Source organism: Vulpes vulpes, chromosome 9, assembly GCF_048418805.1.
Source record: "Vulpes vulpes isolate BD-2025 chromosome 9, VulVul3, whole genome shotgun sequence".
Lineage (NCBI taxonomy): Eukaryota > Metazoa > Chordata > Mammalia > Carnivora > Canidae > Vulpes > Vulpes vulpes.
The window spans coordinates 109,283,427-109,305,698 of record NC_132788.1 but is presented as its reverse complement, the minus strand read 5'-3'; the positions used below and the strand labels follow the sequence as shown (position 1 = coordinate 109,305,698).

Genomic DNA, 22,272 nt, shown 5'->3' with positions numbered 1-22,272 from the left:
CCCCACCCCGGGGGAGTCCGCGTGGGGGCCCCGGGCCAGGAGGGCCAGTGACTCAGCCAGGACTCAGCCAGAACGGACCTTTTATTGTCTGATCTGATGAAGTGCTCCCCCCCCATTGCCTCCGCTGCACCCCAGCAGCCCCCCAGGCCGCACTCAGTCCTTGAACCTCCGGGCTGCCTGCATCTTGCGGTAGTAGCTCTCCGCCTCCGCCTCGGCCTCCCGCTCGCCCAGCGCCAGGCCGCCCGCCTTGCGCCTCAGCGTGGACTCGCGGCTGGCCGCCCCCAGCGCGCCGTCGGCCAGGCCCAGGGGGGGCAGCCCCTCGCCCGTGGCCAGGTTGACGGTGGCCACGGCCGCGAAGCGCGGCTCCTCCAGGTCCACGTCGCTGATGGACGAGCCCGGGGACACCCCCGGCGGCTTGGGCCCGCCGCGGAAGCCGCGAGCCAGGTCCCCCAGCTCGTAGCCCCCCTCGCCCTCCGCCTTGGCCGCGCCGCCCGCCGTCTTCCACTCCCAGGGCCCGTTGCCCGCAGACAGGTGGACCACCGGGTGGTGGGGCGCGTGTGCGTCGATGGTGACGATGCTGGCTGAGTCGCGGTCAGATGGCGACCGGTACTGCGAGGAGTCGGAACTGGCGCTGGAGGACGAGGCCGTCTCGGCCACCTTGGGCCCGGGCCCGCCCGGCGCCTTGGACATGGCGATCACCTGCAGCAGCCGCGGCGGGTTGGCCACGCGGGGCTGCACGGACGCGGCGGCCACGGCGGCCCCGCTCTTCTCGGCCATCATGAGCCACTTGGCCCGCACGGCCGCGCTGCTCTTGGGGGACAGGCCCGCGGCCGCCTGCACCCCCTCCTCCGGGATGTGCACCAGCGGCTGGGGCCCCGCGCGTGGCGGGAGGATGACCCGGGGCCCGAGCCCAGGCCGAGCCTGGACGGTGGGATAGAGGGAGGGCGGGGCCGGCCCCCCTTCCTCGCCCTCCTCCTCCTCCTCCTCCTCTTCCTCCTCCTCTTCCTCCTCTTCCTCTTCCTCCTCCTCCTCCTCCTCCTCCGCCATGGGCTCCGCGGGGGCCCGCAGGTGCCCGGGGCTGGCCTCGTCGGGCAGGCCCAGGCCGCGGCCCTCCAGCGACTTCTGCTTCCACTCGCTGATGAGCTGCTTGGAGCGGGAGGCGTCGAGCGGCACGTGGATGGTCATGTGGCGGCGCGCGGGGTCGTCAAGCGAGGGCGTGCTGACGCGGGGCAGCGTGTGGCTGAAGGTGACCATGTTCTCCTTGCCCATGGGGCTGCGCGGCGCCAGCAGGTCCGCGTCCACGCTGGCCCGCTTCAGGCTGCCCAGGGAGCTCTTCTCCCTGGCCACGGGCCGGGGCACGCCTTCCAGCCGCCCGGGCGGGCCCAGCTCGTCGGTGCTCACGGACTTGTTCTGCTGGTACACCGAGTCGTGGCCCCGCTGCGTGAGCGCCCGCAGTGCGTCCTTGGCGGGTGCTGGCGCCACCGGCTTCTCCGCGCTCGGGGCCTGGAAGTTACCCACCGCGTGGCAGGCCTGCGGGGGGGGGGGGGGGGGCTGAGGCCGGGCTTCTCCTCGGGCCCCCGCTCGCCAGGCCCGCCTGCGGGGGGGGAGGCCCGGCCCTCGGTGCGGAACCGGGCGCGGTCCCAGGCCTCCCCCGCGGGGCGCACGGTCCGGCCGCCCGGCCTCCCGACATTGGGCGAGTCGGAGCCCCCAGATTCTGACTCCGGCATTCCGAGGGGGACACTCGCTGCCAGGGCAGGGCCAGGCCGCCCGCCTCCCCCCGGATCCCCCGGGCCTTCCCCCGTGCCCTACCAGGTAGGCAGCGATGCCAGCCCCGATGAGGAAGCCCGCGTAGACGTCCACCGGGTGGCTGCGGTACTGCGTGATCTGGGTGAGGCCGCACACGCCCGCCGCGATGGCGAAGGCGAACACCAGGATGGGTTTCAGCAGCTTGGTGGTGTCCGAGATGACGGAGTTGAAGTACATCTGGGGGCGGGGGCGGGGGCGGGTCAGTGGAGGCCGCGCTGGGCCCGGCTGGGGCGGGGGCGGCCGGGACTCACCGACACATAGACGGCGGCGAAGGCGGACAGCGTGGCGTGCTGCGACGGGAAGGTCTTCCTGCAAGAGGCGGCGGGTGAGCGGCGGTGAGCGGCGGCTCTGGGCGCCCCGAGCCCTCCCGGGGCGGGGGGGCGGGGGAGCTCACCGGGCGGACAGGATGGCGTGGGTGTCGTGGCCAGAGCAGATGTCCTGCGTGATGTAGGGGTTGGCCTCACACGACGTGCCCAGCAGCGTGTAGTTGGGCTTGCACACGGTCAGGAAGAAGGGCGCGTGGTAGCCCGTGGCCAGCTGGATGACGTCGGTCACCAGGGCGGTGGCGCACAGGCCGAACACGTGCACGCCTGCGGGGCAGCGGGGTCAGGGCGGGGCGCGGGCACGCGGAGGGCGGGCGGGCGGGCGGGCGGCTGCCGGCGGGGACTCACCCACAAACCGCACGGTGCGCCGCAGGAAAGAGTTGAAGCTGCAGCCCCCCGCGTGGATGCTGCCCTCCGCCCCGCCGGGGCCCCCGCCGCGGCCCCACAGCCGGGACTGCACGCAGTACAGCAGGCCCTCGCCGACCATGATCTGCCGACAGGGAGGCCTTCAGCCGCGGCCCGCGCGCCCGCCCCCGCCCCCGCGCCCCGGCCGCGCCCCGACCCACCGACGCCGCGGGGGCCGCAAAGGCCAAGCTGAGCAGCATGAGCAGCGGGATGAGCTCCTCGTTGGTCTCCACGTAGGGCATGGAGAGCGTGCGGTCGTAGCACTGGAAGCCCACCTTGGCCGGCTTGAAGAGGTCGGTCAGCTCCAGGAAGTACAGGGACACGACGGAGGATGCCACTATGGGGAGCTGCGGGCGGCGGCCGGGTCACCCTCCACGCCCCAGGCGCGGCCGGCCCCCTGCCCCCCACGACGACCAGGGCCCATCGCCGCCGGAGCGTGGGGCGCTGCGGAGCTCAGACGTGAGCGGGCCCCCCGCCCTCCCCGCCCAGCACCCAGGGGCCCCGGCCGCCTCGGAGGAGAGGAAGCCGCGGAAGCCGAGAGGCCTGTTGGCTGCTGCCCGGGCGGCGCCGTAACAGGGCCCTCGGCCCCCCGTCCAGCCCCGACCTCGGGGTCCCGGGGGGGAGATGCCAAAGTGGGGTTTGTAGGAGCTGGGCTCGCATCCAAAGAGCACGTATTGAGCGCCTGCTGCATGCAGGATGAGGCCCGCGGCAGCGGAGTGAAGGGGTTCACGTTCACAGCCATCTGCTGGACTTGAATCCTGGCCCCACCGCTTCCCCGTGCCTCAGTTTCCTCAGCAGAAAGCAGGGAGGATCGAGTCACCAGCTCCCAAGGCTTCAAGGTATAAGAACAGGTACGTCGGAGGTGCCTCCACCGCGCCCAGCACCACGACTCCCTCCTCCATGACCAGGGCACAGTTGGCCGTGGGGGGTGGCCAGACCTCGTCAGGCTGGGCCCGGGGTTTGAGGCGGGGCCTGGGCGGGCGCACGCGCTGAAACCCTCTGCAGGAGGGTCCTTGGGGGTGTAGCTCTGAGCCCGCGCCCCGGCTTCCAGGCGGTGTGGTTCCAGCTGTCGTGCCTGCCTCTGCCCTCTGCCCCCGACTCCGCCCCCCGGGACCCCACTGGAGGCGGCCACCCCTGGAGGGTCCCTCTGTGGCTCCCACTTCTCCCCACATCCCGAGACCCTCACCCAGGAACACCGGAGAGCCCGTCGGGCCCAAAGGAAGAGGATCCACGAACGTCATGTGCGTGAGGCTCCCGGGGGAAGCACACCGGACCAGGCCCACAGCCTTGCAGCGAGGACCCGTCAAACTGGTGCCACAGCAGACACGGGCGTGCGAGACACTGTGGCCTCTGTGGGGGGAGGCTTGGGGTCCTTCCTGAGAGACCGGCCTGCTCCCCAGGGACACAGGCCAGGCAGCCCCTGGATGTCCAGCTCCCTGGGTGCTGCTGGGTCAGCGGGAGGCTGAGCGCCCCCCGGGAAAGAAGCCAGGAGCACACACTTGCCTGGAGAGGTGGCAGGTGGAGGGTTACATGTGTGACAGACGTGAGTGGGTGTGCAACGCTCTCAGGGAGGACCCAGGTGGGAGCAGGGGGGTGACGGAGGCTGCAGAGGGAGCGGCTCTGCAGCGACCGCACGACCCCCCATCTGGCGACCTGAATGCAAACCTGAGAAATGATCAGACCTGCCCCTAGTGGGGAGACGTGCCGTGGCTGTGCGCGGGGTGGGGGGTGGTTGCTCGGCCTGGGCCCCGTTCATGCACCCACAGCCCACTGCCTGCCTGGGTGCCTGGTGGACGGGGGTGTGGCCACAAAAGGTGTGGATGCCAGTCCCAGGTGGGTAAGCGCCATGGCTGCGTGAGCAGGCTCAGTGGCCAGGGGCTGCACCCACGTCTCCCCACTGCCATGTTCAGGAAGCCCCCCCAAGGGCCAGGCCTGACCCACGAGACGGTGCCCGCCGGCCACCTGCCTTCCCCGCCGCAGAGGAGGGCCCTGAGCCTGGACCCGGCCGGAGGCGCCCCCAGCACCCGCTGCAGCCCCTGCAGGTGACCCGAGCCCCCGGGCCCCTCGGCTCCTCCCTCGGCCAGCACAGCCCTGGGCGGCCCCAGCCCGGCCCGGTGACACCCGCCCACCCGGCTTCGGCGCACGTCCCGGGTCCCGCGGCCCCAGGCGGGGTCCAGAGGCCTGTGCCGCGGCGCCGCCCCTCACCTCCACGAAGTAGAAGCAGGGCAGCAGCGTCATGCTGTCCCGCGGGGCCTTACTCTTCTCCTTGGTGGCGATCATGGTGCGCGGCTCGCAGCCCGGCTGCAGGGACAAAGGCGCTGGAGGGGGAGGCGCGGTCCCAGCCCGGCCGGGGACCCGCTGCGCGCCGCCTGCGGGGAGGGGCGGGAGGACGCGCGCCCGAGCCCCCGAGCCCCCGGGGAAACTGAGGCCGGGGCGGGCCCCGCGGGCTCCCCCCGCGCACTGCGGCCCCGCGCTGCGGTCCGGCCCGGCTCCCCCGCATCCCAGACGGGGTCGGGCGGGGCCCGGGGAGCGGCCCGGCGGGGGGCGGGAGGGGGCGGGGGAGGGCGGGGGAGGGCGGGGGCGGGGGGGGCGAGGGCGGGGGGGCGGCCCGGAGCGGCACCCGCGGGCCCTCACCTGCGCTCGGAGGGCGGAGCCGGCGTCGGCGCGGGGCGGGGGCTGCGGCGCGGGGAGCACAAAGCGCGGCCCCTCCCGCGGGCGGGGGCGGGGCGGGGCGGCGCGGGGAGGGGCGGGGCGCGGAGGGGGGCGGGAGGGCCCGGCCGAGACCCCGCGCCGCCGAGGCCGCTGTGCGGCGCCGGGGGCGGGGCTCTTTGTCTCGGCGCGTCGGGGCCCGCGCGTGTGCGTCCGCGGCGGGGTCCTCGGGGGCGCGCAGGGCTCCCGCCTCGGCGGCCGGGGGCCTGGGGTCTCGGGGGGCCTGGGGGTTCCTCAGGGTCTTGGGGACCCTGGGGTCTAGGGGGGCCTGGGGGTCTCAGGGGGCCTGGGGGGTCCTCAGGGTCTTGGGGACCCTGGGGTCTGGGGGGGCCTGAGGGGCCTGGGGGTCTCAGGGGGCTTGGGGGGTCCTCAGGGTCTTGGGGACCCTGGGGTCTAGGGGGGCCTAAGGGGCCTGGGGGTCTCAGGGGGCCTGGGGGGTCCTCAGGGTCTTGGGGACCCTGGGGTCTGGGGGTCTCAGGGGGCCTGGGGGGTCCTCAGGGTCTTGGGGACCCTGGGGTCTGGGGGGGCCTGAGGGGCCTGGGGGTCTCAGGGGGCCTGGGGGGTCCTCAGGGTCTTGGGGACCCTGGGGTCTAGGGGGGCCTAAGGGGCCTGGGGTTCTCGGGGGGCCTGGGGGCCAGGGGGTCTCAGGGAGCTCGGGGGGCCCTGGGGGTCTCAGGGAGCCTGGGGGTCCTCAGGGTCTCAGGGGCCTCGTCGGGCCTCAGGGAGTCTCAGGGGGCCTGGGGATCCCCAGGGGCGGCCTGGGGGATCTCAAGGGCCTAGGGCCCTCAGGCCCGGTAGGAGCAGGTTAGGGCTGCAGGGGGCACTCCCTCCCCTCCTGGGCCCTCAGGTCAGCCTGGGGGGCCCCATCCACGCAGGACGGGGGCCCAGGTCCGTGTGCCCCCAGGCCTCCCCACCTCCGCCCCCTCCCTGGCTGCCGCTCACAGGCACAGTTCATGGCACGGTGTGGAGACAAGAGGCTGGGGGCTCGCCCTGGCTCCCAGCACCCCGGCTCTGCCCGCCACCCACAGGTCCCACCTTGGCCCAGGACGCAGCCCAATGGCCCGGGACGTGGGGGCGGCTTCCCCAGGGAGCAGGGGGCACCTGGGGCCTTGCTGCTGCCACATGTCCTGCCCACGCACCCACCCCACGGCGCCAACTGGCTGCCCCTCCATTCCCAGTGGGGACCCCAAGGCCCAGGGAGCTGAAAGCCCCGTTCCACATCACGTGGTCCCTAAAGGACGGGATTTTATTCTGTTCATTTATTCATCATCTCTCCTTTTTTTTCTTTTAATTCACCATCTCTTAAGCACCACTGTATACTGGACCCTGAAGACTGGCTGGGGAGCCCCTGGGACCGGGACGGACCCCGACTACCAGTCCCAAGGTTGCGCCTCTCATTAGACGGGGGTGAGGGCTGCATTAATTGAGCACCTACTGTTGTCGCCAGGTCTTTATTTCTGCTCAGCCATTTTTTTTTTAAATTTTTTTTAATTTTTATTTATTTATGATAGTCACACAGAGAGAGAGAGAGGCAGAGACACAGGCAGAGGGAGAAGCAGGCTCCATGCACCGGGAGCCCGATGTGGGATTCGATCCCGGGTCTCCAGGATCGCACCCTGGGCCAAAGGCAGGCGCCAAACCGCTGCGCCACCCAGGGATCCCCTGCTCAGCCATTTAGACCCCATCCGAGGGATCCCTGGGTGGCGCAGCAGCTTGGCGCCTGCCTTTGGTCCAGGGCACAATACTGGAGACCCAGGATCGAATCCCACGTCGGGCTCCCTGCATGGAGCCTGCTCCTCCCTCTGCCTGTGTCTCTGCCTCTCTCTCTCTCTTTCTCTGTGACTATCATAAATAAATAAAAATCTAAAAAAAAAATTATTTAGACCCCGTCCGAGTCCTGCCTCGGACCCTTTTTGCTTCGAAAGACACAGCTCCGTGGGTTTTCCACGATGATCGTGTGTGTGGTGACGAGCGAGTTCCAGGGGCTCACACCCCACCGGCGCCTCAGTTTCCTCGCCCGCAAGTGGGCATAACAGGTGCTGCGACCTGGCTGCCGCGCCTCTCGCCAGGCCTCGGTGTCCCCCGGAGCCGGGGCAGCAGTTGGGAATCCTGGTGTCGCAAGGCGGCCACAAACGGCCCTCCAGGCAGGAGGAGGGGAGAAAGTGGGGCAATCGCTCTTGGCTGCTTCCTGGGGGCGGGAACCCGTCCCGGGACCGTCCGGATCCCACGGGGGCCTGGCGGAAAGGGTCCCGCTGGGGGGGACGGGGTGGTGGCCCGCCGCAGCTGGGGAGCCCCGACGCGAGTCCGTGACATGAGGGAGCCAGGGACAGCTTCGAGCGGGAAAGGCGGCCTGAGCGCAGCTGCTCAAACCCGGACCGTACTGGGGTGTCTGGGGGGCTTGGTCGGCCAGGTCGGGTCCTGCCCCCGGGTCCTGGGATCAGCCCCGCGTCGGCCCCCGCCCCTCGGGGGCTCTGCTCCTCCCCCCGCTCGAGCTCTCTGTCTGTCTCCGTCTCCCAAATAAATAATAAAATAAAAATTTTAAAACATTAGCTGTTTTAAACTATGCCAATGGTTTTTTAATATTTTCATGGAGTTGTGCAACCATCACCACAGAACGTTCCATCACGCTCTGAGGAAACTGAGCCCTTCAGCCGTCGCGCCCCAGCACCCACCCCCCCGGCCCCGAGCCCCCTCCCCAGGTGGGGACAAGCTCGTCCTGGACGAGTCACACAAGTGTCCCACCCCTGGGGCCTCAGCGTCGCGGGCTCGGGGTCGTCCCCAGGGCGGCGTGGGGGCGCCTCGCTCCCTCGGGGGGCTGGGCGGCTGATGGGTGGGTGGACACGCCGCGTGCACCTGTTCACGAGCGCGTGGACATCAGGGCATCGGCCGCCTGCTGCGTGGACAGCGCGTGTGCGTGTTTATCCGCGGCCCTGGTGCGGGCCCCTGGGCACACCTGGTCCCCGAGGCGTGGGCTGCTCAGCGGCGCGACTGCAGAGCTCCCCGAGGAACCCCCAGACCGTGCCCCTGAGGCGCCCCCACGGTGAAAACTCACTGTGGTGGCTGCAGGCCTCTGACGGCCCTAAAACCACCGCATCGCACGCCCTAAACGGGCGGCTTGCACCAGTGTGGATGTGTCCCCGTGAAACTGCCGGGAAGGTCGAACGTGGGGAAGCCCACGCGTGAGGCCAGCAGGCCTCGACCCCGGGCCGGGGAGCAGGGCGGCTCCGAGGCGCTCCGCCGGGGAGACTGAGGCCTGAGCCCCCATTATGAGCGGCGTCCACGCTTTCCTGCCGTGTTGGCTGTCGGCCCCCCGCCCGCCAGGGGCTGTGTTCGGCAACGGTGAACCTCACGCACCCTCACCCGCCCCCGGAGCGCTGGGTCTGTTTACAGAGGGGGAAACTGAGGCACGGGGCAGGACCGTTGGAGGAGTCCAGGCAGGCCCTGGGAGCAGTTGGTGGTGGAGGCCTTGGGCAACTTCCTGTCTTCCTGCTGGGAGAGGCTGGCACCATGCGGGGGGTGGGAGGGGGTGCGTGGTGGGGACAGGGTGCTGGGGAGGGGCGCCATGGGGGTGCTCCTGGGGGAGGGGTCCTGGGGAGGGGCGCCATGGGGGGTGCTCCTGGGGGAGGGGTCCTGGGGAGGGGCGCCATGGGGGGTGCTCCTGGGGGAGGGGTTTCGGGGAGGGGGTGCCCACTGTCCCGGTGCGGGCTCCCCTGCCCTGCCCACCGCCCCGCCCACCTGTCCTGCGAGTGCTCAGACCGTGGGCTGCGGGCACCCTCCAGGGCCAGCGAGTGCGTGCCCCAGGCCGGGCACCCCAGTCAGCGCTGGGGCTCCAAGCCCAGGTGGAGGCACTGGGAGGCCTCAGCCCCTCCCCACTGTCCCTCCCCAGACCCAGAGGCAGACCTGCCCCGGTGGCCCTGGCCCGGCCACCTGTCCTCTCAGGCCACAGGGGAGGGAGGCCCCGAGGGTTCCCAGGGATGGGCTGAGACCAAGGGTGTCCCCCAGCGGGTGACAGGCTTGGGGGACTCACGTCCGGGGAGGCGGCTGGGCCAGGCTCGGTCCTTGCTCCTGTCCTGCTTCTTGGGCTGTTGGTGACGGGTGACCAGTAGGTGACGGCGGGGAGGGAGACGGGGGCTCCGGGGAGCAGAAGGCTCTCTGTCTCCTCTTCCGGACGCAGGAGGGGGTTCCCCGCCCGGCCCAGGGTGGGTGTGGAGGGCTGGGGGGCTTTGCCCCAAAGACCTTAGGGGCCGGCATGGCTGCTGCGGGGCCGGGGCCGGGGGCAGTCGGAGTGGCCTGCTGCTGCAGGTGGGAACGCCGTGCCGGGTGGGGGTCGGGTGGGGCCTCCGAGCACAGTCCGGTCGCCAGCCTGGGGACCCCGCTGGCCTTCCCCGAACGCGTGTCCTGGTGCAGCGTCTCCGGGCGGTCACTCGGGGGCCCAGCGCCCTCCCCGCGGCACCCAGGCCTGCCCGCGTCCCCACGTCCTGACGGACTCCGTGTCGACGTGCTTTGGCACGTGCTGTGGGGGGGGGTCCCGTCCTGTCCTGTCTACACCCATGGGCAAGCCCTAACCTGCGGGGCTCACCTCATCCTCACAGCCGCCCGCGGTCAGTAGCTGCCATCCATGTGGCCCCAGGAGGGGCCCGCTCCCTGCTCACGGGGCCAGGCCTCGGTGCGTGGGGGACCGACCCGCTGTCCGTGGGGTTTGCAGCCCAGACCACTGGGTGTGCACTGACCAGCTGGCCGCAGCGTCTGCAGGTTCCGGGTACACTCGGGGGGCCGGGGCCGCGAGGACGTGCGTGTTCCCAAAGGCGAGGGAAGGGGCTCCCGGGGCCCAGCGCTCTGCCCAGAGCCGCCCCGCGGCCCCCCGCCCCTCAGCTGGGCGCCCCGGCACCCCAGCACCCCTGCACCCTGCACCCCGGCATCCCCGCACCCCGGCACCCCCGGGGCTCACCCAGAGTGGCCACCAGGTTCCGTGGAGCGCCCGTTGCCCCGGGTTACGGATGGAGACACCCAGGCCCGGGGAGGATCGTCCGTGACTCGGAACCTGCTTGTCCGGGGCCGGGGCCTAACGAGCTCACCTGCCGCCATGGTTCGCACCCGGTCCCCGCCTGCAGCGCCACGCTGACACGGGCAGGGGGAGAAACTGAGGCACACTCTGCAGGCTGGGACTCCTGGGTGCTGGCGGGTCCGCTGGTCCGTGGGCCCCACCCGCCCGCCCGGGCGTTGCCTGTTGCATCACCCTCCCCCCAGCACCCTCCCCTCTGCCGCCACCCAAGCTCCGGGAGGACCCACAGGAAGCCCCCACCCCCACCCGGCGCCGGAGCAGAGCCCAGGGGGGCGGGGGGCCGCGGGCCGGCAGCAGGTCCAAGTCTGTCCTTCTGTCCTTCCGGCCCTCCTCCGTCCAGTTTTATTTAAATGTACTTCACATTCCGAGCGAATCATCCAACAATTCGGGGGCTTTGGCACATTCACAAAGTTGTGCAACCACCACCTCTGATTCCAGAACATTCCATCAGCCCAACAGCAACGCCAACCCCATCAGCTGTCACCCCAGCCCCCCCAGCCCCTCCCCATCCGTGGGTGAGCCCGTCCTGCACGTGTCACACGCGTGGACTCGCACCCCATGGGGCCTCCTGTGTCTGGTCCCCTCCCTGAGCGTCGGGGGCTCAGGGTCCGTCCCTGGGGGGGGGGGCCTCGCTCCTGCTAGGGGCCGGGGACTTCCCGTGGGGGACTGGGTGTGTATCTGCTCCTCACACTCCTGCGTCTATTACATAACCGAAGCCCCGTGAGGCACGGCTGACCTTGGGGTCCCTTACAGCTGGGGAAACCGAGGCCCGAGGCCGTGTGTCCAGCCCAGGATCTCAGAGCCCGGGCAGCAGGCTCAGGCAGGAGAGGACCTGGGATGAGGCGCGGCTGAGCCAGGAAGGGTGGGGACTGGGACGGGGGACTGGGACGGGGGACTGGGACGGGGGACAGGGGACGGGGGACAGAGGATGGGGGACACAGCTCCCTGGCTGTGGGGCGGGGGTCCGAAAACAGGCTGCGTGCGCCCCACGGGGACACTGGCCTCGCAGGGCCGCCCACCAGGGCGCAGGCTCGGTCCGTGGTCAGACACACGACGCCAGCGGCCCCAGGTGACGCCCGAGGAGCCTCGGACACCGGCGGGGCCTGGGCCACCCGGGGGACATGCCGAGGCCCCGGGGAGACCCTGCGACCAGCCTCTGCCCGTGGTGTCCCCGGGAAGTCGCGCGGCACAAACCTGGGGATCCTTCCGACTTCCGCAAACGTGAAATCATTTCGAAATGAAAAGTTGGGATCCCTGGGTGGCGCAGCGGTTTGGCGCCTGCCTTTGGCCCGGGGCGCGATCCTGGAGACCCGGGATCGAATCCCACGTCGGGCTCCCGGTACATGGAGCCTGCTTCTCCCTCTGCCTGTGTCTCTGCCTCTCTCTTTCTCTCTCTGTAACTATCATAAATAAATAAATTTAAAAAAAAATTCAAAATGAAAAGTTAAGGGGCACCTGGGGGGCTCCATGGGTGAGCCTTGGGCCCAGGGCGTGACCCCGGACCCCGACGTCTCCCTCGGCCTGGGTCTCTGCCTCCCTCTGGGTCTCTCAGGAATAAATACATAAAAAATCTTGAAGAAAAAGGAAACATCAAAAAACATTTCTTTTTTCCGTGACTTTGGCGAGCGCTTGTCTCTACGTTTCTCTGGGTTTAAACTTGTCATAACGATGAGCCCGTAATAGGTGAGCGCAGGTGTGTCCCTTGGCGTGCCCCTCCCCCCACGGGGGCTCACCCAGCCCTGGACCCCAGGCCACGTGCTGCTTCGCTGGGGCCGCGCGGACCCCGGGGGGAGCAGGGCGGGGGGCACGGGCCAGCCTTCAGGCCCCGTGGACGCGTCAGGACCCCCACCGAGCCCCCGCGGACCCCCAGGCCCCCTCTGGTCCCGCGGGTGCAAGGAGGAGGTGGGGACGCCGGCCAATGGGCTCCCCACGGTGGGGCTTCTGGGGGGCCAGGCAGGGGGTGACCCCGGGGTCCCTGTGGGCAGTGCGTGAGGCCACACGTGCATCTGTCTGTCTGGCCTTGCTCGTGCTGGGGCAACATCCACTCAAGCCGGTCAGCCCCATGGCCTCCGGGCAGGAACGGGGACACCGAGGCAGGGGCGGGGTGGGACTCCTGCTGCTGCTTCCATGGATGCCCCGGGGGGCGGAGGTGCGGGTGGGGGCGCGGGGAAGGTTGGAGGCCTTCATCCTGAGGACGATGCTCCAGGCCCGGCCCGGCTTCCCCAAACCCTGCCTGGCCCCCAGGACCCTGCGGAAACGGGGGTGCAGCCCCCAGCAAACCCCAGGCCCTGCGGGCGAGCCCCGGGTCACCCACTTTACAGATGGGGAGGGGGGCTGGGGTGAGGTCACACCGTGGCTCTGCCCCCCTGGTCTGGGGGCTCCCAGGCCCCGCGTGACGGAGACTGTGGGTGGGCAGGAGGCTGGTCCCTGCTCACCGCCCTACGTGGCCGGCATCCACTCTAGCTGTGTGCTGCCCGCTGCCCGCTGCCTGGGGTCCCGTGAGGGCGCGGAGGCCACCCTGCCCTGGGGTCGGGGTGGGGGGAGACAGCCCTGCCCTGGGGTCACGGGGGGAGACAGCCCTGCCCTGGGGTCACGGGGGGAGACAGCCATGCCCTGGGGTCATGGGGGGAGACAGCCATGCCCTGGGGTCACCCCTCCTTCCCTCCACCAGGCATTAGCCCCGTGCCCTGCAGCGTGACCTGGGCCCCCGGTGTCAGGCCCCGGGAGCCCTAACCTCAAGCCAAGCATCATGAGCCCGGGCCCTCCCCCTCGTGTTGGCACCGCAGGCTCAAGGCCCGCCCGGGGGCAGGGGGACAGCGCGGGGGGCCGGCGATGGGCTCTGTGTCAGCGTCACTCACCTGCTTGGCGGCGGCTTCGATGCGCGACCCGGAAGCAGAGGCGAGGCTCAGGGACACGCTCCTCCTGGCGGGCAAACATCTCTGGAGCGCCGACTGTTTACACAGCCCCGTGCGGATGCCGGGACACGGTCTGGTGCGCGGCGGGCTTGGTGGGGACAGAGCCCACGACCACCCGCGGAGCACACGGGACCACCCTGCCACCCGGCCTGACCCCAGCGAGGTACCCTCCGTCCTGCCCCTCCCGGCCCGCCCACCCCGAGAATCAGGGCGGAGGATCCCCAGGGCCTAGCGGGGCCCCAGAATGCAGCCGGTGGTCAGTAGGTGCCTTGCGAGTGTGTTAGTGCAACAGTGACGAGGGTTGGAGAGGAGAGGCCCGGGCCGTCGAGCGGGTGAGCAGCCCAGGCGGGCTTGGGGGGCCAATCCGGGCGCCGGCCCCCTCCCGGCGGGGGCCGTGGGGCGCCCAGTCCAGTGCTGCCCTGGAGCCGCGCCCGAGGCCAGGGGTCCGCGTACACAGGAAGAGGCCAATAAAGCCCTGCTGTCGCCTGGTCCCCCTCGGCCACGGGTCCTAGAGGAAGCTGCAGACTCAAAACTCCCCTGACGCAGCCCCACCCCTGCCCCTGCCCCCAGCCCTGCAGCCGCCGCCCTGCCTGTGTCCCTCCAGGGGGGAGCGCGGCCCAGGGTCCCCAGCACCCAAGTTCCCGATTGTAGATTCGTGGAGGGCCCAGGTCACGCAGGGACCCTTCCTGGACGCCAGCGCCGCCGGGGTGACCCTGATTTCGCTGCTACCCATCTCTGGGCCTCAGTTTCCTTTTCTAGAAAATGGAGTCCCCCCGGCCATCGCCCAGCCGGGCCCTCAGGGGACAGCTCGGGGACTCCTGGCTCGGGGACTGTGAGAGCACCAGGTTGCGGGAATGTGGGTCCCAGCAGGGGCCGGCCCGGGGGTTGGGGGGCCTTGGGGGGCTTCCTGGAGGCGGGGGCAGGGCGAAGGCTGGGGGCACGGCTGCGGTGAGGGGACAGCGGGCTGGCGGGTGCAGGGCTGGGCCTAGGGGACAGGTCGGAGGCGGCTGGGAGGGCGCAGCGGTCACGGAGCAGCACCTTCCGTCCTGACCTCCTCTGCTGCCACCCAGTGGCGTGATGCAAACTCGGGCCGCGACAAGCCACGGGGTGGGGACAGGAGCCGCCACAGCTGGCAGCCGGGGATGCTGACGCGTGTCAGGAGGGTGCCAGGAATTTCCCGAATTTCCCAGGAGCCCAAGGCAGGGAGATGGTTTCTAGACAAACCCCAGGGGGACCCTTCGTGCCCAGGGAGGAGGCAGTGAGGCCGTGGGGGGGGGGGGGGGCGTCCACGGCCTGTGACGGGAATGGAGACCTGCAGCTGGAAGGCCCCTGAGGCTGCTCTGGAGGGGTCGGACCCAAAAGGAGAGGGGGCCGCGGTGCCGGGGGGGGGGGGCAGTCCCCACTCTCGAGGCCCCCGCGCCCCCGAGGACGTTCTTGCTGTGGCCTGAGTGACGCCGGTGAGGTGCCCACATCCCCGGGGCCCCGAGTGGACGTAGAGCCCCACTCTCCTGCGCCTCTCGCGGTGGCCACCCCCTGCCCCGCAGGTGGCTAACAGGTAGTGACCCTCGAGGACGCCACTTTGTCACCCGCGTCCGTTTATCCTCATTTTGCCCCCATAGCCCGTGGCTCATGCGCTTTGTAGAGACGGGGACATGGAGGTGCACATGGGTCCAGTCTGTGGCCTGCACGGGTGCAGCAGGCGAGTGGCCACCGCAGGAGGGGGACCCAGAGTCCACACACTGCACCCCCGCGACAGGGATGCGCAGAGTACACAGGGGTGCTCAGTAGATGCAGCTGGGGGTACGCCTCCAGGGACACGGCTGCCCCCACTCCACCCACCCGACCCCACACGGGGGCTTACAAGGCTCCAGGGACCTTCAGGGACGAGGGTGGGGGTCCTGCCGGGAGGGGAGGGGCAGGACAGGGGGGGCATGAGGCCCTGGGACCCTGGGGACACCGAGCGCGGACTCCGGGTGTGGGGGCGTCTGCCCAGCCCGGACAGTGGGGGCCCCACGGTGGCCCCGGCCCGGGCGCCCCTGGATCCGTTGGCGCCTTCCCAAGCCTCGAGCCAGCAGGACGTTGCCTCTTGCGACAGCAGCTGGCGGCGTCCTGGGGGAGGCGGGAAGTGGAGCAGGGGTGGGGGGGGATGGGGGAGTAGGCCTGGGGGACTGCCGGCCACCCTCCTGCTGTGACCTGGGGGGGCTGGGGCGAGCCAGGTGGGGGCCCAGCCGCCCTGCCGCCCCCAGGGGACGTCGGGGCAGTGCACAAGGCCCTGGGTAAACTGAGGCAGCCGGGGGTCCCGCCAAGGTCTGGCAGGCGCAGGGTGCCGGTCTCAGTGACGTCACAGGACGCCCCGCTGAGCGTGGACGTGGAGGTCGGCGGCTCGCCCCTGGACGGCCCGTCCTGTGCAGCCCTGGGGACCCATTCACAGTGACAGCCTGGGAACGTCCCGCCCTCCGGGCCTCCCGCCCCCGCCTCCCCTCATCCCCGGGGGGCACAGGAAGTGGGGACACCCGGCCCCTCCGTGGGGCAACGGCAACGGCCGGCAGGGCCTATAAGAGGGGCAGGGGGCCCGGGGCCGCGACACCGTCGCCGCCCGGCCATGACCGCCCGCCAAGTGCCCGCCGGCCCTGCCCTGGGCCCGCTGCTGCTGCTGGCCACGCTGCTGCCCGGTGAGTGGGCGCAGCTGCCTGCACCCTCGTCCTCGGCCCCCTGATCTCAGCCGAGCCCACGAGGAGCCCTGGGGCCCCCGGTGCTCACCGCCCCCATGTGTCCTCAGGCCCTGCTCTGGCCTCGGAGATCGTGGGTGGCCGCCCGGCCCAGCCCCACGCATGGCCCTTCATGGTGTCCCTGCAGCGGCGTGGAGGCCACTTCTGTGGTGGGACCCTCATCGCCCCCAACTTCGTCATGTCGGCGGCCCACTGCGTGGACGGCTTGTGAGTCTCCCCGGCTCCCACCGCCTTCCCCGGAGACTCGTTTCCACCTCTGTGTGATGGGGACACGGTGACACCAGGGCCCCGAGGTCCTCCCAGGGGCTGCCCTGTGCCCCCCGTGCTCCCCGTCCCCTCCCTCTGCCCCCGTGTCCTCCCTGTGCCCCCCGTGCCCTCCCTGTGCCCCCCGTGCCCACATTAGTGCACCTCCCCTGCCGGGCCCAGAGGGTGAGGTCCGTGCAGACCCTCCTGGGCTCGGGGGGCACAGCTGAGGCCTGGGGTGTCCTCACCGCCAGGGCCACCTCGAATCGCGCCGTCTGTTTGCCGCAGGAACTTCCGGTCGGTGGTGGTGGTGCTGGGGGCGCATGACCTGGGGGAGCGCGAGCCCACCAGGCAGTCGTTCGCCGTCCAGCGGGTCTTTGAAAACGGCTTCAACCCCACCAGGCTGGTGAACGACATCGTGCTCCTGCAGGTGAGCCGCTGGGCAGGGGCGCCCGGGGGTCGGGGCGCTGCCCCTGCCACGTCCCCTCCCGGTGCCTCGGCCTTCACCGCGGACGGGAGGACCCCGCCCCCGGGGCTCTGGGAACTGAGGTGGCGCCGGAGGCGCTGAGCCGTGGCCCATCAACAAACTTGTAATTCGTGTGGCCGAGCACGTGGACCGGGAGCCTCTAGGATGAAACCCTCCCTCCCCCACCGCTTGCGGAGTTACTGTTCCCTGGGAAGGTTCTAGAACAAGGGCTGTCTTGTCATTGCTGCTGCCCACGGTGTGTGCCGTCGAGTGCCCACCGTGCGCTGCGTTCAAGGCACTTCCGGAGATGCTCAGAGCCCCTGTGCTTGCTCCCACTGCGCATCTGGGGAGACTGAGGCCCGGGAGGGGAGGTCATGACCCTGATGCCCCGACCCGCCCCCCGCAGCTCAACGGCTCGGCCACCATCAACGCCAACGTGCAGGTGGCCAGGCTGCCCGCCCAGAATCAAGGCGTGGGCAACGGCGTGCAGTGCCTGGCCATGGGCTGGGGCCAGCTGGGCACGGCCCGGCCGCCGCCCAGGATCCTGCAGGAGCTCAACGTGACCGTGGTGACCACCCTGTGCCGCCGCTCCAACGTGTGCACGCTGGTGCCACGCCGGCGGGCCGGCATCTGCTTCGTACGTACCCCGGCCCCGGGTGCCCTCCCCGCTCCCCCCTCGCGCCCCCTCGCACCGACGCGCGGCCTGCCAACCCCGTCTGTGTCCACAGGGGGACTCCGGGGGGCCCCTGGTCTGCAACGGGCTGATCCAGGGCATCGACTCCTTCATCCGCGGCAGCTGCGGCTCCGGGTTCTTCCCCGACGCCTTCGCCCCTGTCGCTCAGTTCGTGGACTGGATCGACTCCATCATCGGCCGCCCGCCCGCGCGCCCCGGCCAGCAGGACCCCGAACGAGGCGCCGCCCGCGCGCCGCCGCCCGCCCCGCATCGCCCACGTCCCACCCAATAAAGCCCTCCCTGGTCGTGAGAACGTGTCCGGGTGTTTGTGGCGGCGCGGCTGGGGCGTCTCGTGAGCCTGCTGCCCCCAAGGGCGGCCAGTTCAGGGCATCGGGGAAGGGGCGCCGATTGCCGTTCCTGGTTCCCAGGCTCCCGGATGGAACGGCGGCAGCTGCTGAGGCCTGCGCTGCGGCAGGTGCGCCCCGAGGGCCCCCGCTGGCCCTCTGTGTCCCCGACAGGTGACGAGGTGCAGGTCCAGGCGGGGGTGAAGCCGCACGCGGGAGCCCGCGCTGGAGCCCCAGCTCTGTGACTGGTCAACTTCCCTGAGCCCGTTTCCTTTTTAATTTTTTTAAAAGTTTTTTATTTTATTTATTTTTTAATTTTAAATTTTATTTTTTAAAAAGATTTTATTTATTTATTCATAAGAGACATACAGAGAGACAGAGAGGTTGAGAGAGGGAGACCGGCAGAGACCCAGGCAGAGGGAGAAGCAGGCTCCCTGCGGGGAGCCCGAGGCGGGACTCGATCCGGACCCGGGTTACGCCCTGGGCCAGAGGCAGATGCTCACCCGCCGAGCCCCACAGGCGCCCCCACCCCGAGCCTGTTTCCCTGCAGGAAGGACCAAGGCGAGGGTCCGCATCCCAGCCGCCCCCCACCTGCACTCCTGCTGGAGATCGCGGCCCGGGCTCCCGGGCGGGGCTCTGGCCCCGGGGCCCCACGGCCTTGGCTGGTCCCTGGCGGACCCCTCCCCACGCGGCGTCCGGCTGCCGTGCGATTGGCCCTTCAGCCTAGTACCGCACCATATACCCCGGCGGTGTCTCCGCGGCCACCGGGCCCCTGGGGGTGCTTGGGGCCCTTTGTCAAACCGCCGTCTTGCCCAGTCGTCCCCAAGCCTTGCTGCGATTCCCACCTCTTCCAGGAGCTGGGCTCCATCCCCTACAGGACTTGTTTGGCTTCTGACCTCAGCAAGGAAACCTGTCAGGATCTAGCAGATCACAGTTGTGTTCTGTCCACCCTTCTCTGTGTATGCAACAGTCCATGGCGAAGAGAGAGAAGGGCAACGTTGCGCAATGCGCCCACTGGGGACGTCCAAGGTCCACCCCACCCTCGTGGTCCCAGCACTGGCTCCACTGTGGGTTCATGAGACGTGGATCCGTTGTCCCCCCCTGCTAGAGAGGGCCATGTAACCCTTGGCTGACCAGAATCTGCCATCCCTTGCTCACAGCGATTGGTTTGGGAGGGGACACGTGAGGGAAGCTCAGCTAATCAGACACGGCCTGGACAAGTTGGCTGGAAGGATGGAGGATTTGGGAGGGGCCCGCCCAGCCACTGGGCTGGGTCTGGGGCTTTTGGGGTCACAACAAGGGAGACTGGTGAGGAGAAAAGCCACCGAGGAGGAAAGGAGAAACCAGAGACAGAGATAGTTCAGGCTCCTGGATCAAGCCACACCTGAAGGTAGGCCCCCCTGAAATTCCCATTTAAATTTCCTTGTTGAAGATTCTACCGAGTTCAACTTGGTTGTTTTTCTAAGAGATTTTATTTCTTTGAGAGACAGAAACAGAGAGAGAGAGAGAGAGAGAGAGAGAAAGGGAGAAAGAACAGGAACGGGCAGTGGGGAGGGGCAGAAGGAGCAGCAGGCTCCTCTCTGAGAAGGGAGCGCAGGACCCGGGGATCCTGATCTGAGCCGAAGACACGCATCACCATCACCGACTGAGCCACCCAGGCGCCCCTCGGCTTGGCTTTTCTGTCACTTGTAGCCCACAGTCCCTCCTGCTGCCTCCACACGCCGCTTCTTTGATATGCGCCTCTTTGGGGTGTCAGGCCCCTGCGCCCCCAGGGACGAGCATGTCAGGCCACCTCCCATCCCCACCCCGACCTCTCCTCCAAGTTGGGGGAGGAAGAGAAACAAGAGAAGGGCGGAAATATGAGGAAGTTGGTTGTTTATAAACTGTGGTCTCCAGCTGCTGTTGCAAAACTTGGGGCGGGGAGAGCACCCTGGGGAGATGGGGGGGCAGCGGGCCAGCCCGGCCTCTGCGCGTCCTGGGCTCGTCCTGGGCTCGGCTGCCACAGGGCCAGCAGGTGGGTGTGCGGAGCGCTGCCCCCCGCCCGGCTCACACGCGTGCCCGTCCCAGGCCCCACGGCGGCAGCATGGTCCCCAGCATGGTCCCCCGCCTCCGCCCGGTGCCCCTGGTGCCCCTGGTGCTGCTGGGAGCCGCCCTGTGTGGTGAGTGGACCCGGGCCCAGGGGACCGGGCGCGGGGCGGGCGGCCGGGGAGGCGCGGCTCCACCTGCACGGAGGGCTCTGCTCTTCGGGGAATCCCGGGGCGGGAGCGCCAGGGCCGAGCTCTGCCCACGCGGGTCCCACGCAGGACGCAGCCCCGCGGGCCGAGCTGGCGCTGAGCCCGGAGGCGCCGCGTGGGGCGCGGGCCTGGCCCAGACCCCCCGTCACCCTCCCCGCCCGCCCCCTCCCACCCGCAGCCGCGCAGCCTCGTGGGCGCATCCTGGGCGGGCGCGAGGCCGAGTCCCACGCGCGGCCCTACATGGCGTCGGTGCAGGTGGACGGCAAGCACGTGTGCGGCGGCTTCCTGGTGTCGGAGCGCTGGGTGCTGAGCGCGGCGCACTGCCTGGAGGACGTGTGAGCGGCGGGGCCGGGCGGGCCGGGCGGGGGCGGGCGGGGGCGGGCGGGGCCGCGGACGAGGCTGTGACGCGCGCGATCCCCGCTCCCAGGGCCGGCGGGAAGGTGCGGGTGCTCCTGGGCGCGCACTCCCTGTCGCAGCCGGAGCCGTCCAAGCGCTGGTACGACGTGCAGCGGGCGGTGCCCCACCCCGACAGCCGGCGCGACACCATCGAGCACGACCTCCTCCTGCTGCAGGTCAGCCACCTGGGCCGCCACCTGGGCCGCAGTCCCGCCCCCGCAGTCCCGCCCCCGCGCCCGCCCCCGCGCCGCCCTGACCCCGCCCCGCCCCCTCCGCAGCTGTCCGAGGACGCCGAGCTGGGCCCCGCCGTGCAGCCCCTGCGCTGGCAGCGCGAGGACCGCGACGTGGCGGCCGGGACGTTCTGCGACGTGGCGGGCTGGGGCGTGGTCAGCCACACGGGCCGCCGGCCCGACCGCCTGCAGCACCTGGTCCTGCCGGTGCTCGACCGCGCCACCTGCAACCTGCGCACGTACCACGACGGCACCATCACCGAGCGCATGATGTGCGCGGAGAGCAACCGCCGCGACAGCTGCAAGGTGCGCGGGCGGGGCCGGACCACCGAGGGGCGGGGCCGGCAGGGTGGGCGGGGCCACCGAAGGGGCGGGGCCGGCAGGACGGGGCGGGGCCGACCGGATGGGCGGAGCAGGACCACTGAGGGGGCGGGGCCGGCAGGGTGGGCGGGGCCGGACCACCGAGGGGCGGGGCCGGCAGGGTGGGCGGGGCCACCGAGGGGCGGGGCCGGCAGGACGGGGCGGGGCCGACCGGATGGGCGGAGCAGGACCACCTAGGGGGCGGGGCCGGCAGGGTGGGCGGGGCCGGACTACTGAGGGGGCGGAGCCTATCGGGTGGGCGGGGCAGGACCACTGAGGGGCGGGGCCTATCGGGTGGGCGGGGCAGGACCACTGAGGGGCGGGGCCGGCAGGGTGGGCGGGGCCCGACCCGGGTCAGACCAGGTGCGCAGGCGGGGGGCGATGCCGCGGGCGCCGCGCTCACGGCCCGTCCCCGCAGGGCGACTCCGGGGGCCCGCTGGTGTGCGGCGGCGTGGCCGAGGCCGTGGTCACCTCGGGCTCGCGCGTGTGCGGCAACCGCAAGAAGCCCGGCATCTACACGCGCGTGGCGAGCTACGCGGCCTGGATCGACGGCGTGCTGGCCGGGGGCGCGGCCGCCTGAGGAGGCCCGGGGGGCGGCGGTCGCGGGGGCCGAGCAATAAAGTCCTGTCCTGCATGAGCCCCGCCTGCTGAGCACGCGCCGCCGGCCCCGGGGCGGGGACCCGAGGGCGCAGGTCCCCGCTTGGCCACCCGAGATGGAGGGGCGGGGTGGGGGGTCCACGCGGAGGTGCCCCCTCCGCTCAGCGGATGTCCGGCCTCCTCGGTCGGGTCTTCCCCACCGTGTGCGGGGCCCTGCCCCGGACTGAGCACCCTCTGAAGTCAGGCTGTTCTTGTGACCCACGGCCCACATGGGGAAACTGAGGCTCGGGTCCGAGGGAGCTCCCGGGCAGAGCCTGCATTTGGCCCCAGAGCCACGGCACCTGCGCAGGTTCATGGTCGTCTCCAGGTGCTGCGAGGTTGCAGGAGGAGGGAGCTGATGGACGTCCTAGAGCACCCCCCCCACCCCGCACTGACGGGGCGTCCTGGGTCTCAGTTTACCTTTCTGGGCAATGGCAGGGAGGTCAGAGGGCAGAACCCAGGCCCTGAGGCCCTGTGCTTTCTCCCACCCGGTGAGGGGCCACGGAGACCAGGTACCTGCTCCGCCCCACGTGTCAAGCCACGTGTCCAACTTGTTGAGAAAGAGACTGAGGGTCTGAGAGGGTCGTCCTGGGCCCCACAGGGGCTGGCGAGCTGGGGTGGGCACCTGCAGCCGAGGGCTACAGCGTTTGCCTCGGAGCCACACACTCGTGGGCACATAAGCACTTGCTGAGCACCTGCCGCATGCCGGGCCCCAGGCCAGGATCTGATAGTGGCTTGGTC

The 22,272-nt window shown here is 70.6% G+C and overlaps 3 protein-coding genes across 3 annotated transcripts; 2 read left to right on the top strand and 1 right to left on the bottom strand.

Moving 5' to 3' along the window:
* Positions 1 to 63: 63 nt before the first annotated feature.
* Positions 64 to 5,267, bottom strand: PLPPR3 (phospholipid phosphatase related 3). Its single transcript, XM_072722069.1, has 8 exons — positions 5,169 to 5,267; positions 4,740 to 4,835; positions 2,696 to 2,881; positions 2,478 to 2,619; positions 2,201 to 2,396; positions 2,058 to 2,115; positions 1,810 to 1,983; positions 64 to 1,530 (listed from the first exon to the last, which is right to left on the bottom strand). Exons 2-8 carry the CDS (start codon positions 4,812 to 4,814, stop codon positions 154 to 156), a joined length of 2,208 nt encoding a protein of 735 aa, XP_072578170.1. The 5' UTR covers positions 4,815 to 4,835; positions 5,169 to 5,267; the 3' UTR covers positions 64 to 153.
* Positions 5,268 to 15,798: 10,531 nt separating this feature from the next.
* On the top strand, positions 15,799 to 17,638 carry LOC112935508 (neutrophil elastase-like). The gene is made up of 5 exons (XM_026019260.2): positions 15,799 to 15,892; positions 16,000 to 16,156; positions 16,481 to 16,622; positions 17,065 to 17,295; positions 17,387 to 17,638. The coding sequence occupies exons 1-5, from the start codon at positions 15,823 to 15,825 to the stop codon at positions 17,621 to 17,623; spliced, it is 837 nt and encodes a 278-aa protein (XP_025875045.2). The 5' UTR covers positions 15,799 to 15,822; the 3' UTR covers positions 17,624 to 17,638.
* Positions 17,639 to 18,928: 1,290 nt separating this feature from the next.
* Positions 18,929 to 21,532, top strand: CFD (complement factor D). The gene is made up of 6 exons (XM_072722064.1): positions 18,929 to 19,065; positions 19,743 to 19,834; positions 20,088 to 20,244; positions 20,337 to 20,481; positions 20,584 to 20,841; positions 21,314 to 21,532. The coding sequence occupies exons 2-6, from the start codon at positions 19,759 to 19,761 to the stop codon at positions 21,473 to 21,475; spliced, it is 798 nt and encodes a 265-aa protein (XP_072578165.1). The 5' UTR covers positions 18,929 to 19,065; positions 19,743 to 19,758; the 3' UTR covers positions 21,476 to 21,532.
* The last annotated feature ends 740 nt before the right edge of the window (positions 21,533 to 22,272 follow it).

Coding starts and splice junctions, on each gene's coding strand:
- CFD (XM_072722064.1), top strand. CDS start 19,759: ATGGTCCCCAGCATGGTCCCCCGCCTCCGCCCGGTGCCCCTGGTGCCC. Junction 20,245..20,336: donor GCGCACTGCCTGGAGGACGT/GTGAGCGGCGGG, acceptor CCCCGCTCCCAG/GGCCGGCGGGAAGGTGCGGG. Junction 20,842..21,313: donor ACCGCCGCGACAGCTGCAAG/GTGCGCGGGCGG, acceptor CCGTCCCCGCAG/GGCGACTCCGGGGGCCCGCT.
- LOC112935508 (XM_026019260.2), top strand. CDS start 15,823: ATGACCGCCCGCCAAGTGCCCGCCGGCCCTGCCCTGGGCCCGCTGCTG. Junction 16,623..17,064: donor ACGACATCGTGCTCCTGCAG/GTGAGCCGCTGG, acceptor CGCCCCCCGCAG/CTCAACGGCTCGGCCACCAT. Junction 17,296..17,386: donor GGCGGGCCGGCATCTGCTTC/GTACGTACCCCG, acceptor CTGTGTCCACAG/GGGGACTCCGGGGGGCCCCT.
- PLPPR3 (XM_072722069.1), bottom strand. CDS start 4,814: ATGATCGCCACCAAGGAGAAGAGTAAGGCCCCGCGGGACAGCATGACG. Junction 2,620..2,695: donor TTGCGGCCCCCGCGGCGTCG/GTGGGTCGGGGC, acceptor CCCTGTCGGCAG/ATCATGGTCGGCGAGGGCCT. Junction 2,397..2,477: donor GCGCACCGTGCGGTTTGTGG/GTGAGTCCCCGC, acceptor GCTGCCCCGCAG/GCGTGCACGTGTTCGGCCTG.